The sequence below is a fragment of the Taurulus bubalis genome, assembly GCF_910589615.1.
Source record: "Taurulus bubalis genome assembly, chromosome: 20".
Classification (NCBI taxonomy): Eukaryota; Metazoa; Chordata; class Actinopteri; order Perciformes; family Cottidae; genus Taurulus; species Taurulus bubalis.
This window is the reverse complement of record NC_136608.1, coordinates 7,224,734-7,240,965: the sequence shown is the minus strand read 5'-3', so window position 1 is coordinate 7,240,965 and position 16,232 is coordinate 7,224,734. Positions and strand designations below refer to the sequence as shown.

The 16,232-nt window shown below is 41.9% G+C and overlaps 2 protein-coding genes across 3 annotated transcripts; one reads left to right on the top strand and one right to left on the bottom strand.

Moving 5' to 3' along the window:
- Positions 1 to 3: 3 nt before the first annotated feature.
- On the bottom strand, positions 4 to 11,048 carry trim24 (tripartite motif containing 24; the record flags this gene model as incomplete). Its single annotated transcript, XM_079235872.1, has 19 exons — positions 4 to 1,799; positions 1,936 to 2,097; positions 2,553 to 2,627; positions 2,794 to 2,905; positions 4,053 to 4,369; positions 4,964 to 5,090; positions 5,628 to 5,685; positions 5,791 to 5,938; positions 6,065 to 6,187; positions 6,744 to 6,989; positions 7,201 to 7,340; positions 8,471 to 8,585; positions 8,737 to 8,883; positions 8,968 to 9,082; positions 9,291 to 9,407; positions 9,688 to 9,820; positions 10,121 to 10,268; positions 10,393 to 10,511; positions 10,778 to 11,048. 19 exons carry the CDS (start codon positions 11,046 to 11,048, stop codon positions 1,020 to 1,022), a joined length of 3,453 nt encoding a protein of 1,150 aa, XP_079091998.1. The 3' UTR covers positions 4 to 1,019.
- An 867-nt stretch (positions 11,049 to 11,915) lies between these two features.
- On the top strand, positions 11,916 to 14,416 carry LOC306752162 (aldo-keto reductase family 1 member D1-like; the record flags this gene model as incomplete). 2 transcript variants are annotated; one of them, XM_079235876.1, is made up of 9 exons in its annotated part: positions 11,916 to 12,008; positions 12,144 to 12,311; positions 12,444 to 12,560; positions 12,679 to 12,756; positions 13,046 to 13,168; positions 13,566 to 13,675; positions 13,825 to 13,990; positions 14,110 to 14,192; positions 14,286 to 14,416. In XM_079235876.1, 9 exons carry the CDS (start codon positions 11,916 to 11,918, stop codon positions 14,326 to 14,328), a joined length of 981 nt encoding a protein of 326 aa, XP_079092002.1. In that variant the 3' UTR covers positions 14,329 to 14,416. The 2 variants fall into 2 exon arrangements, with proteins under 2 accessions (XP_079092002.1, XP_079092003.1); XM_079235877.1 differs by lacking the exon at positions 13,046 to 13,168.
- Between the last annotated feature and the right edge of the window lie 1,816 nt (positions 14,417 to 16,232).

Genomic DNA, 16,232 nt, shown 5'->3' with positions numbered 1-16,232 from the left:
ATTTGACCCCGTTTATTACAAATATTGTAAATGCAGGTAATAACATTGTGTGCAGAGTTCATTTACAGGTCCTTTCTCTTCTCAATAAATAAAAGTGATAATATTGGACAAAGTTGTCTAAACTGAAGTTGAAGTGTCCGTTTGACGCCATGTGAGTTCCAGAAAGGTTTAGTTAACTGAAGCCTCCGTTCTGTGGGTCTAACTGCACACTTTCATTGCTTTCAGTGAGGGAAACCAGCTAAAACAACAATGCTTAGGCCTAATCTTACATAAAAGTAATCATGCTGCAGAAGGGCAAGGACACAATTTGGAGAACACACACTTGTCAGAGGCTGATGAGGTCATAATTATGTCTCTGAATTATCTCAGAGTGCTAACAGTAAAGTCTAAAGAATTGTTCTCCTGATAAAAACCAACAAGGCTGCTTTATGACAAAACATTGTTGAGATTTGAAATATTGTTTTGCTCCAAAATATCTAAGCAGCACCATTAAAAAAAAAAAAAACAATTTATTTTTACATAGAGCTGTCATTTAATAGAATACTAACAAAATAAAAAAAATACTATTGCAATTAAACATAATTTGTTCATGAGCCAAATGGCTAGTGCAAGATAGCCAAAGCTTATAAAGAGGAAAATGGAGTCATTACTATTTACATCAAGACATCTTGCATGCACTACTAATCCCAGACATTTTTTTCTTATTTTCACAATGTTGACTTAGAAATGTTTCGTGTGCTTTTCAGTTTTGTCATTACAGAAAATAACAATCTTTGTTACAGTAAAATTATAACCTCCGTCCAGCGAAAAAAAATCTTATTTACTCCCTTTCTTGTGAATGTACTGCATGACTGCTACTAAATAAGTCTATTTAGCTCCGCAGTACCCTTTTCCTATTGCAAATATAACATATTACCCAAAAAAGATGTCTGATTGCCGCAAATGTCGGTCCCCACTGGGGCCACTTCTGTGGAAGACTGGAATCATCCATCTTGTCTACAGTTTCTGTCTGCTGTGATCTATCCCTGCTCCTCTTTGACCGTGTCTGCAGGAGCGGACTCCTCCTGGGTTTCAGGCGGATCCACAGGCGTGTCTGTGGGGAGCTCAGGGCTCTCCTCTTCTGGGGATTTGGGAGGTGGTTCTTCTTTTGTTTTAACATCAGTGGCCGGAGAGCTTTCCGCCTCCTTTGCAGGAATCTCCTCGTCCCGCTCTGCCTCCTCGGCAGGAAGCGCATCTCCCTCATCAGGAGGCGCATCTCCCTCGGCAAGAGGCGCATCTCCTTCATCAGGAGGCGCATCTCCCTCGGCAGGAGGCACATCTCCTTCATCAGGAGGCGCATCTCCTTCATCAGGAGGCGCATCTCCTTCATCAGGAGGCGCATCTCCTTCATCAGGAGGCGCATCTCCTTCATCAGGAGGCGCATCTTTCTCGGCAGGAGGCGCATCTCCCTCATCAGGAGGCGCATCTCCCTCATCAGGAGGCGCATCTCTATCGGCGGTGGCAGCAGCTGCTACCTCCGTCACCTTTTCACTCGCATCGACCACCTTCTCCTCCGTTTCTGGCATTTCCTCCTCTGCAGGGGCTGTTGCTGTTGTGGCGGGACTTAGTGGTTTATCGTCTTCAATGGGAGCCATGCCCTCCGCCGGCATCTCTTCCTCTTCATCGATCTCCTCCTCGAGGGGAGGGATCATCTGTTCTTCCCTCCCTCCGGGGAACACCTTATCCGGGTAGACTAGTTTCAACTGCTCCTCGAAGTAGTCCTCCAAGTACAAGCCTGCACTCCCCACTTCAGAGGTCCCCTATATGACCAATGCACAGAAATGGTGGAAATTAAAGAGTGTTTACTTTAACATTCTTCATCTTTGAAAAAAAAAAAAAAAAAAAAAAAAAAAAGGCACAACGAATAAGACATATTTCATATAAAGTGATGATTACCTTGTAGTACTTTGCACAGTTGAAAAATATGAGCCGGACGTCTGTGACAAACCCCTCTGGACCGTTATAACATTCACCTTCCTGCGACTTCAACTCCAGTTTCTTTTTGACAATTGACAAATCCATCGGGTTCTTAATCAGCTCTTTGTACCGTCTCGTCTCCTACGTTAAGAAAAGCAAAGTTATTTCAACCATCTGATGTAACGACAATCATATTTTCTCTCTACAAGTAGTATTCACTTTCAGACATATCGTTTACACGAAACACAGCTACGACTCAATTTCACACATGGAAGCAATTGAACCCTCAATTATGATTTAAAAATTAAAAGTAAAATGACACATTGGTGGCGTTACAAATTATTTTTATATAGAAAAAATAATTTGATCTTTACTGAAAAAGGCAACTTTACTATTGTTGAAATCCCATCAATTAGCGAACACATTCACTCACCTCAAATGGTAGTCTCTTTTCTTAAGTCATAAAAATGACATCCACCAATGTTTTTCCTTTACAAAAATTGAAAGCTTTCACTTCATTTGTTACGCATCTACCTACTTACTACAGTATCAGCGAGAAACAGCGCAGCCTTTCATTGATCGACAAAATAACTTACGGATGGAGTAGCAGGCTGCTGGAAGTCAGTGCTGAAGTCATTGCAGAACAGACGGAGCAGCAGCCTCTCACACTTCTGCAGGTTATAAAAAGAGGACGCATTAGAGCAAACATTTCAGTGATCAGGTTATGAGACAAAATGCTCTCCTTCATATGAAGGAGGAGTATAAAAACAGAACGACAAAGCTCAAGTAACGAAGAACATCATGCACAGAGTCTAAAGAAAAGCTGGGTGAGCATACCCTTCTTTCATTAGGGGGGAACCCTTCAGAGACGGGGTCGCCATTCCTGTCACAGTCGTACTCCATCTCAGGGGAGGCGAGGTCTCGGCAGAGCGAACAGAACCACTCCCCGCTGTAGAGACACATCGGGACAGGAGAAGCCGTTAGGGCGGATGCATGGGTTGGTGAACTGCTGCTGAATCTGATCACATATGGTCCTATACAGCTTCTCTCAGAGCAGTCGGCACAGACCATCCAAGGTCACAAACGACCTGGAGAACCGGTTTATCAGTCCCCATCATCAATGTACATTTTGAAAATTGGAAGTTAAGACTTTTTTTTTATTAAGAAAACCTTACAAAAAAATGCAAGAATTTCAAAATATCAAGTTAAATATTGTCCTTCATGTTTTTTACTGTGCTTTTCAGCTGTACGACCACTTAGTAACAAGACCTTCAATAGCGCAAACTAATATTGCAGCTGTAAAAATATATATTTTAAAGTCATGCTCACACTATTACAAACCAATGAAGACCTCTATAATAACTATCTGCAAGAAATTTAAATAATTGTTAAAAGGGCTGTACCAAATGTCCCTTTCAAAGCTTTTATTGAGGTTTTTCGAAAGAAGCTTTGAATGTCTGTCATTATGTTTTGTGAAGTTATCACAATAAAACAATGGATTGCTGATAGACCGCCTTGTATTAATTATATTAATAATACTATTATTATTATTATTAGTGTAGCTGGATCTTTATCTGCCTCTGTGCAGAAATACCTTGTTTTAACAGATTAGATCACAACAACAAAAAGCTACGCTGAATTCAAATGTTGATTTAGAAAACAAATGTCAATCTTATAAAGCTTATCAAAATGCTGTTGAACACATTTGTCAACTATGTCAACATGGTATCTTTGAAATAGATAAGATCACATACCAACCTTGAAGATTATAGTCATAACTATTGTAATAATGCCTCTTTAATATTGCCTATAATTACATTAATTAGTTAATTCTATTATTCTTACATTAATTGTAGAGATTATTGTGACGGTGGAATTACAAGACCTGTCACTTGGGTTCACTCTCACTTTGCCTTGAACCTTTTGATCCCAACCTCGAAAGCATAACTATTGTCTGTGTTGCCAATTATCTCCTAGTCTTGTCTAATCTGAGATGTGTGAATGAAAAATAAAGTTCTTTGGAACAAATAGTTTCATTTATTTTGATGGTCCTTTCATTGTGCATTAACAGCCCTCAGAGACAATCTGTCTCTCACCTGGGGGACTCATTCAGAGCGGGAATGTGGCAGGCCAGATGAAAGACTTTGGGGCACTTGTCGCAACAGAGCAGTTCCCCCCCGTTCTGACAGACGGCGCACCAGTCCTCATTCGGGTCTTCTTCCGGCTCCGCTCTCTTTTCAGACTCGGGCTGCGCCGCGGGCTGCGGTCGCTGCTCGTCGACTACTTTGCTCGACTCGGCTGCAGACTCCAATCTAGGCACAGGGACCGGTACAAGTATCTTTAGCTGCGGCCGAGGATTTGGCTGAGCCCCGGTGCTGCTGTCCGGCAGGCTGGAGCCGACGCTGGACTGCACCTGGAGGCAAATAACATGTAGCAAACATGCAATTAGATACAATCAGTGCGGCCTGGCGTGTTGCTGAGCACAGCTTTCTCGACTACTACTACTACTCAAGGGACGAAACACCAGTGAAATACGGTTCACGGGGAGAAAAACACCAGACTTGAACATTAATCAAGGTAGCAACCTGGGACTAGGGCCCAAACTAAAAAGGGCCCCAGTCCCATATATTTAATATGTTGATCTATAAAACATTTTGAAATATGTTACTGTTCTAAGTCTTTGTCCTTACGAAAGGCCCTCAAAGCAAAAAAAAGCAACTCAAGTGTAAACTATTTACTGTGTACTTCTACTTCAGTATACATATATTTACTTGACGGAGAACTATTAGTTTCACTAATAGTTAATAGTTTTAATTTACATAAAAACTGTTTGAGTAGGCCTTCTTCCAACATTCACAGTTACAGAAAGGGTGTAAAGTAAAGCAAGGCGGCATTTTACTGGGGCCTTAAAATCACTAAACCGCCCCTGAAAAACACACAAGCCCCTGTTACTCGTGCTCAGATGGTGGGACATTCTGGATTTGTGTAACAACAGTAGTTCTCTTACAAATCGAACATCATCCTCGTCCTCTGGTTCGTCCTTGATGACGATGATGGGCCCTGGGGACGACCTTCTTCGTCGCTTGGATGGTGGGGCAGATGGAGGCTCAGAGCTCTGCCTCCAGGAAGTCGTCCTTCAACAAAGAGAGACAGAGAGATGGAAGATTGTGACCATGATATGGTTGGGGGATAAAGACGCACTGTCCTTGCTTACATGAATTGGTTTGGAAGATCAGAGATTGTGTTTTTAAAGTTAGTCATCCGTCACTTGTTACAGATTTAACAGCTTCGTGGAAACATAAGTGTGATGCAAGAGGGACATAGTGTACGTACAAGTAGTAAATGAATAAAAACTGATATTTCAGGGAAGTAATTCAAGTGCAGGCAAGAACAACGGAGTGCAGTGTCAGACTGAAGGCTGATAACAGACAGCTGCTGTCAAAGCATAACACCATCTCAAGTAATTTCAGGGTTGTGCGCAGACTTGTAATCAAATATCAAAAGCAGCAAGTAGCACTTCCCACGTGTCTATCTAGTTAACGAGCACAGATTCAAAACAACATGAAGGAAAAAGATTAGCCATAAACTGTGTCAGAGACAAGGAATACATATTTAACAAGTCAATCAATGTAGGAATTGTGATGAGGACAGATTTTAGGATCTTTTCTTACCCTGTGCCTCTGTCTGAGGACGATGGTTTGGCCATTGGGGAGTTCTGCCTTGCTTGAACTTGAGAGAAGAGGAAAATACATAAAAGTGGTCCTTAATTAAGACTAATTTCCACACAGGATAAGATCTTTAGGGCTGTTGTTAAATCAGAGCCGTGATAATGACCTGCTGTGTGATTGTATGCGCTCGTTTTATCTGTGGTCGCTGAAGCTAGACTTGGAGCGAAGCTGGGTTTGGGAATAGAGATGGTGATGGAGGGGACAGATCCACCAGCCTCACTCCTCTTCAGGAAGGAGGGCTCCGTGAGGCCCCGCTTTAGGGAATAAGAACAAAACAGGTTGTAGTTACCGCTTCATAAATGAGAGTTAATAAAAACTAAACAGCACTTTCTCATGCGAGACTTGAGACGTCGTCGGTCCCTCTCCATTCTCCTACCAACCTGCTGTAGTGACATCTGTGTCGCTGCTCCTACAGACATAGGCTGTGGGTAGCGGGACGTACCCTGCAACATATCAATGGGTTTGGGAGGGAAGCTGGAAATATGGAGCAGATCTTTCAGAGACTAGATGTAGAAAAAAGAAAGAAGGTTGAAAGAAATAGTTTAAAAGTAGGCAGGTTTTTAAAAACACTAAGTTTAGAATTCACTTTAAGTGAATTAAGACACTTTGCCTGATTGAAGATGGCAAACAGTAGGGGTCAAAATGCTGGGAAGACACCTTAAAACATTAACAGTAATAAATAGCATTCTGACATTATTTCACAGGGTCAATGAAATAAATAAAAAAGATTGTTTCTCAAGAATGCAATCCTGATACAAGAGAATTATCAAGAAGCTAGATAAATATAATCTAATAGATTAAACAACTTGATTCACCCACTTTTTGAAGCAGAAGATAACGTTTTATCAAAACTGTTCTTGCAACATTCACGTCATTGAAACTCATGCGATTACAGAACATGAAGTGGGCTGAAGATAACACCAGTGACGGGAATGTCCTGTTTTTTTTTTTTAAAGTTGGCTGTCCACCATGAAACGTTCCATGTGACGAGCCCAACACATGTTTGGCATTCCTCACAAACATTTGCACATTCTTATCTTTCTACCGCCACTAACCTACCTGAGCGGGGGGGAATCCTGTGCTGTGAAGCATGGAGGATGTGGGGCTTCTAGGGTTGGGGTAGGAGCTCCCGTATCTGCGCCCCGGCTGTCCCAAGCTTGGAGGGCCTTGGGAGGGGGAGGACCCTCCGTGGATGGGTCTGGTTTGGGGTGGAGGCCCGGGGGGTCCTGGGAGCCTGACATTTTGGTACCAGGACCAGTGGTTAGGGGGTGGCTGTCGGTTGGGCTGCTGGGCAAGCTTATCCACCTTGGACAGAGGAATAACATTCAATACTATTCTCTTCAACAGAGAGATGAAAAATGAAATGATGAATAAACGCATAGTATTTAGTATGTGACAAATTTGACGAGTGCAATGACTTTGTGTTTTTACATTTCACTTAAGTTAACGTGTCACGGTGCCAAAACTACTGACTGTGATGAATATGTATATGTATATAAATATATATTATACATACATGCATCTGCAGCTGAGCCAACGTGCTCTGTCGCTGCTGAGCTGAGACCGAAAGACCTCCAGTGGGCGCTTCTGGTCTGGGGCCCGGCTGTTGGTTGGTGATGGGTGGCCGGCCCTGTCCTCTTTCTACAACCAAAGAACCTGGAGGAGATAAGCAAACAATCAAAAAGAAAATCATGTATGACATCATCTACCCAAGGTCCTTTGCCTCTTTCTGGCGGGGGGCCTTTACTCGCCCATGTCCCTCAGCTCATCTCAAAAGAGAACCGGTCGAGTTGCAGTTTACATCCATTGTTGCTCAGAAGTAGAGCGAGCCGACCTCTGATCCAAAGATCGGCTCGGAGGTTCGATCCCCTGTTTCTCGAGTCCGAATGTCGAAGAGCCCCTAATTCAACCGTGTGGACGAGATCCAAGTGGACATTAGGGAGAAATTTAATGAAATTCCTCCCAATGGGCAGATAAACGAACAAGTACGTACACAAAAACATAATTCAAAAAGAAAAGGACTAAAATTGAAGAATCCACTCCATTCTTCGTGGCTATAGCATTAAGTAACCCTTACTTCCTTCGAACATTATTTTTCATAACTTGAAGTCTTCAGCGCCAACGCCGACGCAAGCATCATCACTGAGGGCAATTTATCAACGACATTAAGAAATGATAAAGGTGTTTCCAGCCTCTGGTGAACTTAACGCTGCCGTTTAAGACGACTGTCGGCAACTTGACATTCTCTGTCAAAAAAAAATAATTGGTGCATTCGTGTGGTAAAGAGATAGCAGAGAGGAGAAGATTATGTTAACTGAAAAAATAAAGATTAAAAAAGATGAGATTAATACACTACACTGAGATGCAAACCTATCTTGTTTACGAGATTCAAGACCACACTGACACAGGATTACTTCAAAGTAGGATGACGTCACCCATAGAAGTCTTTCTGAGGAAGTCTCCATCAAACTGCTGTGCACCCATTACTGTGAGCCATCTTATTGAAAATACTTTTTTATTTTCCGTTCTGCCGATGTAATTATTCTATCACTCATAGATCAACAGTAATTTAGCATTTTTCTAACTTTTATTCACAGTGAGTGGCGATAATTTAAGTGTAAATAAAAAGTTAATAAAATAAAAACTATGTGTAGCTTGTAATTATTTCTTTGGAATATGTTTTCTTTTTAAAAAGACAATCCTTCTACAAATCAGTGGGAAACATGTTTTTTTAAATCAGTGCGCAATGAATAACTGCTGGTGGTTCACTCCTCATAAAGTCTTACCAAGGTCGACATTCGTGGCCCAGAAACCGGAGCGACACTGAAAGCGAACAGTACTCTGAGGGACGATGGAGGGATTACAACTTGCTCTCATCAGGTAATGGATCTGGAAAAGGATCTAGGAGACAAAAAGGTTATAAGCAAGGTTATATAACTATTGGAAAATGTTGTCAAACTACTGTTTGACAACAACAACAAAACAGCAACAGAAACTGCATGTAAGGATTACACTGTAAAGTAAATTGGTGTTGGATGTTAAAGTCCCTCACCAGCCTCTTGCAGTACAGCAGGGCTGTTCCACTATGGCTGGCTGTGGCCCATTTAGTGAAGCTGATGACGTGGTCGAGGTGCCGGCACAGAGAGTTGACGTCATCTTGCTGCTTTTTCAAACCCACCTCATGGTCTTTAGTCAGAGCCTATGAGTAAATGTTGGCACGAATTGTCAGAAAGAAATGTATTTCACATGTCTTGACTGCCTTTGAAAAGTCATTAGAATATACCTCAAGCTGGTTCACCAAAATCTTTCCCTTCCTGTTGATCTCCATAATCAAGCTACAGATGGACTTCTTTATTTCATTGGTGACAGACTTTCGGTTTTCCTCGACATGCTGGAGTCTGTGAAAATGAATTGTAATGTCATACATCACAATAATCCATCATCCGTTTTAATATGCAGATGATTTCGAAGGTGATTCAATTATTATTATTATTATACATATTAACCCTTACATGTCAACATTATAATGTAACAAATATGTTCATATGTGCACACAAACAAATATATAAACTCTAATCAAGTTCCAGCTGTCAAAGAGAGCTTTACCCAGTGCTGATACAGCTGGACACGTCCTCGATGGCCTTTCTTTTCTCTTGCAACTGCTGCGTCATGTTCTCCAGATGCTGCTTGTGGTTCCTGTATGCATCATCCAAAAACTGGTAGCTGGACAAAAACAATATGTGCGTCAAATATTGGAAGTTTATTTCTTTCAAACAGCTGTTCTTGTTCATTTGGTCCAGTTCAATGTATTCTATCGCCAATGATGATTCATACAACATGACTGATCGAACTGGTTTGGATACTAACAAGGTTTTGACATAAACACACACAGAGCCATATCAAACCTTGCAGTTGCGATCATAAAACAAAAATTGTTTGGTTAAAAGCAGGAGCTGCTACCGACAACGCTGTAACAAGCTGTAAAAAAAAAAAATCTGCCTACTTGTGATCCTTGTGCTTAAGCAGCTGACAGTCCCGACAGGTGAGTCGGTCACATGTCTCACAAAACAGCTTCAGGGGCTCCTGCTTGTGGACGTCACAAAACACAGGCTTCTGTGTGGACATACCTACTGCTTCTGTGACACATACAGAGTGGGGGAGGGGATTAGGAACACATAGAAATGAGAATACACTTCATGTGACATTAAATGTTTGCTCACAATCATTGCATTTAGCCAGAAACATTTGTCGCCATCACCAAAACACATCTGGTTGGTAGTCTGCAGTGATTAACAGTGGCCTATCACTAAAGTGCAGAATGTAGCATGCATAATCACGGAAGTAGAGCATGCAACATTTAACTTGTTTTAGGTTCATCTAATTACAGACTAATCATTCTCTTTCTGCCGTGTACCACACACACACACACACACTACCTGGAGACATCTCCTCCTTCTGCCGTATGGTGTGATCCCTGGTGAACTTGACCCTTTGGTGCGCCTCAATACATGTCACACACAGAAACTCCACACACTCCACGCAGTAACCTGTCGCCTCGGTGTTGTCATCACAGCTGATACACAACTATTGAAGAGAAAAGTAAAGAACAAACGAAAGGAAGACTGAGCCAAATACAAAAATGGAATCACCAATGCAGTCCAGAGAGACAGGTGTCATAAAAACTGGACAGGACAGTTAGGGGGCCAACCTGGCTGCTTTTCTCCACGGTGCTGCTCGGCACCTCAACAGAGTCTTTGACAAAGAAATTGTCCAGCATGTCCATCTCCCAGCATTCCTGTCTGCATACTGGACATCGAACGGCACCCACTGGAGCAGGAGAGACGAGATCCACTATTAGGAGTGTCACTCACAACCACGTTCACGACTTTAATGTTTAGAACAAACACACGGATCTGGGTGACATGAGACTAGGAATTACCAAGAAGATAAATATAGTATATACATAGATATATAAGTATTTGTGTGGTCATTTGAGACTAGGGTGTTAGTGACAGAAAACATATAGAGTTGTACTTTGTTAGAGTTCAAATAAGCACTTTTATCTGAGTGATATGAACAGGAGCTATTCTCACATGATTTGGTGTCGACTTGACCTAGTGAATCACGCCTCGGGTCAGCACTTCTGAAGGGGGCAGGGAGACACCTTTTGCAGAAGGAGTGAAGACACGGCAGGAGTTTGGGCTCTCTGTTGTGGAAGCTCAACTTGCAGATGGGACAGGTGTCCATGAGCCGGAAGGTGCCTGGCGGTTTCAGCCTCTCCTCCTCGGCTGGCAAACTTTCCGCCTCGTTCTCCACAATAATGACAATGTCGTCGTTGTCAACATTTTCAGCACTTTCATCCATTTTGTTTCCCCCCCCTGCTGCTTCCCGATGCTTTCCTTTCGACCAATCAATACAGAGTTACGATTGGAAACAAAGGATAGTCTATTCCTGATTCACCGAGCCAGATAGCGAATGTACATTCTGCTGATATACATTACAACATTACAGACGTAGACATTTCATCCTACAAGGTGGTTCTTTAAACTGTGCGATAACAGTTTTAAGCTAGTTGAAGTGCAACTATTGATTATTTCCGTTTTGGAAGCTAAATTAGCAACGTAGGCTATTTTAACTGCACCTTTTACCAAGGACCATTAATAATCAAGTCCCCGGTTTGAGGCGTTTCTTACTCAAACACAAAAAAGATAGTGGCGCATAGTCACTTAGGGCTTAAATTCACGCTACATACATAGTATTTTGAAGCTCATATGTCCATGGGAAAGGCGGCCATCTGTGCACTCTTAGCAGAAGGCAAAAACACATACCACATATTACCCAGGCGGCACCACGGTACTTTAAAGCTACAGTGCCCGGTTAGGGCCAAACTACATTCTATGGTGAGGCAACTTGAAATTCATCATTTTCAACCAGTGGTCACTAATGTGTAGATATAATGAGCCCCGTATTTATTTAGTATGGTAAATATTGACTGTTAACGTGTTAGATACGGGTTATCTGCTTTTTATCACTCTAAGTTATTTGCCAGTTAAGGTGGGCGTATCTTATAGGGGAGGATAGTCTTTCTATTAGGGAGGAGTCTTTGCTGTGGTCAAAGAGCAGCAAGACAGGCTTAATTATTGACTGTGGTTAATATGTCCCATTTCATAAAGATACATATATAGCAGAACTGGGCAAGTTTGCCCTTAAACGACTCACACTTTGAAAAACATGGACTTGACTGCTGAGAGTCACTCCATTCCTCTGAGTGATGGACACAGCATACCTTTAATGGGACTAGGGACTTATGGGGATCCCCGCACGGTAAGACACACTATTTAACCAGATTGCTTATAGGACATTCATTAATAACTTACATGTAAGTCACACAATCAAAATCACTTTTCACTCTGAGTGATCTTCTAAGATATTATTCAATGTCTTTTCTTTTTTTTTTAGACCCTGAAAGGAACTACATACGAATCAGTCAAATTGGCAATTGAAACAGGGTACAGACACTTTGATGGGGCCTTGGTCTATTTCAATGAACATGAGGTGGGACAAGCTATAAGGGACAAAATTGCAGATGGAACTGTGAAGAGAGAGGACATCTTCTACTGTGGGAAGGTTTGAAAAGTTTGCTTGTTTCTGTTCCTGTTTTGGCATGACCAGTACACTTTTGCCCACAACAAACGTCATGACTGCAAAGTAACTGCTACACAGCAACAACTAATACATTTTCCGTCTGCACTGATGCAGTTGTGGAACACCTTCCATTCCCCAGATCTGGTTCGACCAGCTTTGGAGAAAACTTTGAAGGCATTACAGCTGGAATATGTCGACCTCTACATTGTAGAAATGCCCACAGCCTTTAAGGTATATGCATGTATTTAATGTCACATTCTAAAAAGAGTTTATTTTTCTTTATTACATTTGATTGATACTTATTGCTGGGATCATTTCCACTCGCTGAATTTGTATTTATTTTCTGAAGCCAGGAGATACATTTTACCCCAAAGATGAGAACGGGGAATGGATTTATTGCAAAACAGATCTCTGTGCAACATGGGAGGTGAGACTTGTTTGTAAATAATATAAGGAGAACAGGGAATATAATTTGAAAATGAAATATGATAATCAGCTCTTCCTTTTCTCTCTGCTAAATTTTACAAATACATTCATTCACATCCATATTAGTTTCAGACGCTCGAGGTTAATGATACAGAAAAAGATACACAGCACTGAACTATTGACAATGTGCTGACATTCAGTGCCTTGTGGTCTTGTGTGCCTGTGCAATATATCTATTCAAAGTCTAATGTGTTGCTTCGTGACTGTGCCCTTTATTACGGTGTGGACAGGCTTTGGAAGCTTGCAAAGATGCCGGACTGATAAAGTCTCTTGGAGTATCCAACTTCAACAAGAGACAACTTGAGTTGATCCTAAACAAACCGGGGCTGAAACACAAGCCTGTGTCAAACCAGGTAAAGACAGGATCATAGCATATTATCTGGTGATAAGGCCAATCAAACAAATACATTCAATTTTGGATCACATAGAAAAGAAACCAGACAAACACAAGAAAATTCCCCAAGTCAGTGACTTAATAGAATGCTAAACAAGTAGAATAAAACAAACTGTAGCAATGTCCTCAGAAAACTTGCTTTGCAAATTATATTATATAATATATTCCTTCATATTTAGTCCTTTAGTGGGGAAATTTGCAAACAGGGTAAAGTGCACGCAAGAGACATAGTAAAAAATAAAAACAAGTAATATAAATAATTAACGGTATAAATATAACGGTATTTATATATTAACATGAAAAATAAGGTTTTTCTTCAGCAACTCATATTTGTGCTTCCACCTTTTTTAATACAGGTTGAATGCCATCCCTACTTCACTCAGCCAAAGTTGCTTGAGTACTGCCAGCAGCACGATATTATCATTGTGGGATACAGCCCTCTGGGCACATGTAGAGATGCATCGTGGTATGGGAGAGAAAAGCTTTTTATCCCATTCAGTTAACGTGACACTTATAAAAGTCACTGTCTTCAAGGATACAACTGAATCATTACCATTCACGTGACCTGAAAATGTTATTTGCAGTGTCATCATAAAATACCAATACTTTCAACAGGGTAAACCTAAAATGTCCCCCACTGTTGGAAGATGAGCTGCTGGCATCAATTGCTAAAAAGTACAACAAGAACACAGCCCAGGTGGCCTTGAGGTTCAATGTGCAGCGAGGAGTGGTGGTCATCCCAAAGAGCTTCAACCCGGCTCGCATTAAGGAGAACTTTCAGGTTGGTTTGCATGGCTTCAGTTTAGACAACCAGCATACCGGGTACTGAGCCTGCAACAGATCCTCTAGAAAAACAGGAAATAAACTAAATGTGTTTTTTTTATTTTATAAATACTGTAGATATTCAACTTATCTCTTTCTGATGCTGAGATGAAGGCAATTGAGGGATTGAACAAGAACATTCGTTTTGTGGAGCTTCTCATGTGAGTATGGCAGGCTACAATACTGTGAGTTATGTTGTGTTCCTGTAAGAAATAAACAAATAAATATACTATTTATCTTTATTGACTCAACAGGTGGTCTGATCACCCAGAGTATCCATTTCACGACGACTACTAGCTACCACAGATATCAAGACTTCAATTACATGTGATCAAATATGCAGGCTTTCACATTGTGTGCCTTTATACCAAATGATTTCGATAGTACTTTTATCGTGCATTCCATGAACTATTTCTGATGTATACTTTACTTTAATGATGAAATTGATTGTATTAAAGACCATATTGTTTTCATTTGCAATTTTCATTGCAAACCTTTGTGGTTGATTTAAAGACATATGGAAAACACATCATCGACGGAAGTGGAGGATGGCTCCTGCTGTTTGTAAGCTGTTCTAGAAACCGCAGTCGGTCATTGTAGTTGTATTTTCACAATAACGGCTATTTACGAGTGTGATATTTTAGATTGAGCAGTAAAATAGTAAATTAGATCACGTATTCGGCTGAAATGTAACGCGAACCTTTATAAAAAAATAATGCTACCTTCAGGTGCCGTAGGACATTTTCAATAATGCCCATTGACGTGTCCAGAAATGTGGTTACAAAGGGCTGTCAGAATCTCTTGAAAGGTAAACAGCTACTCGACGTCTGGCGTCTAGATAGCAGCCATGCCATGTAGGGTTGTAACAAGTAATGCGACCACATTTACAAACAGAGTGTCGTTGTTTCCAATCGTTTTACTGATTCAACACACAATAGCAGCAATTATTCGCCGTTTCTGGTCCAAAGTTGTTGCAGATTTCAATTTCCAGGCAAAACGCTGACTGCCACCTGCGAACTCGGAAGTAGTAAGACGTTTCCGAGTGTTATTGAAGGCACCACAACAGCTATCCAACCTTGCTAGCTGTAGCTAGCACGTTGGCTAACGCGGATACACTACCTGTGGACGACGTTATATTACACGGGAAGAGACACCCGACAGAACAAAGCAACAGGATTAGATCCCCATTTTCTACGTGATTCCGATTCACCCACTGAATCCACGGCGGACTGTCCCGCTCAGCCGACTTCCTCAGCTCACGTCAATGTTAGCTGCGCAATGAGCAGCGGCAGCTAAACTGATTTAAGCGACACCAGATTAGCTGCGTGCTAGTTTCTTCATCGCCTCCGACGCTTCAATGAATGAAGGCTCTCGCGCGGACAGGAAGCAGTGGGTAAACAGTGTACGCCCGCTGCTAGCCTCCTCCTTGTTGTGGTCCAGTCCCGGTTCTTAGCTATCGGATGCTCGAAGAAGCGGACGTGGAGGCGAGAGATTATTTTTTTGGGGGGACGCCCGCAAAGCGAGCGTGATTACGTTAGCTGATGGACATCAACAGCAGCAGCTAGCCGCAGGACTAATCCAGCCGTGGACAACTTTGTTGGAAATGCATCATCGCGAAGAAACCACGGATCGCACAGGTACATAGACGGAGCGATGCTAGCTCGCGCAACGTAATATCGCAAGCCAGCGGTGTAATGACAAAGCCGGAGTGCTTTGGTTTCCAAACTTCTTTTCTAATCCCGTGATCGGATCCCCGGTCCACGGTCCTCGCCGCGGAGTGGATTTATTTGGGAAGTTGTCGTTTGTCAAGAAGGAACGATGGCGCCCCGGACAAACCGTGCCCTCCGTCCCAGGTAGGGGAGTGGTGGTTGGTGGTGGCGAACCCCGGCCCCCGGCCCGCAGTTTACGCACGATGGCAAGCCGCTGATCATTAGCGGCTCTTGTTGTTGTATTCATGCATCCAACCTTCAAACCAGATTTAAGATTCGCGACTGGGATGCCATGTCATTGGAGTGAATAGTTATTCGAGATATTTGAAGGATCATGACGGACGCGGAGGAAGTTCCCCAAGACGACAATTATTGGAAATAATCATGGACGGTTGAGCTCAACTCGGTGCATTTGTCATTTTTTTTAATCACAAACTATTTTTGTTTAGTTTTTTTAATAAAGTGTGTTTCACTTGCACCAACCACACCAAC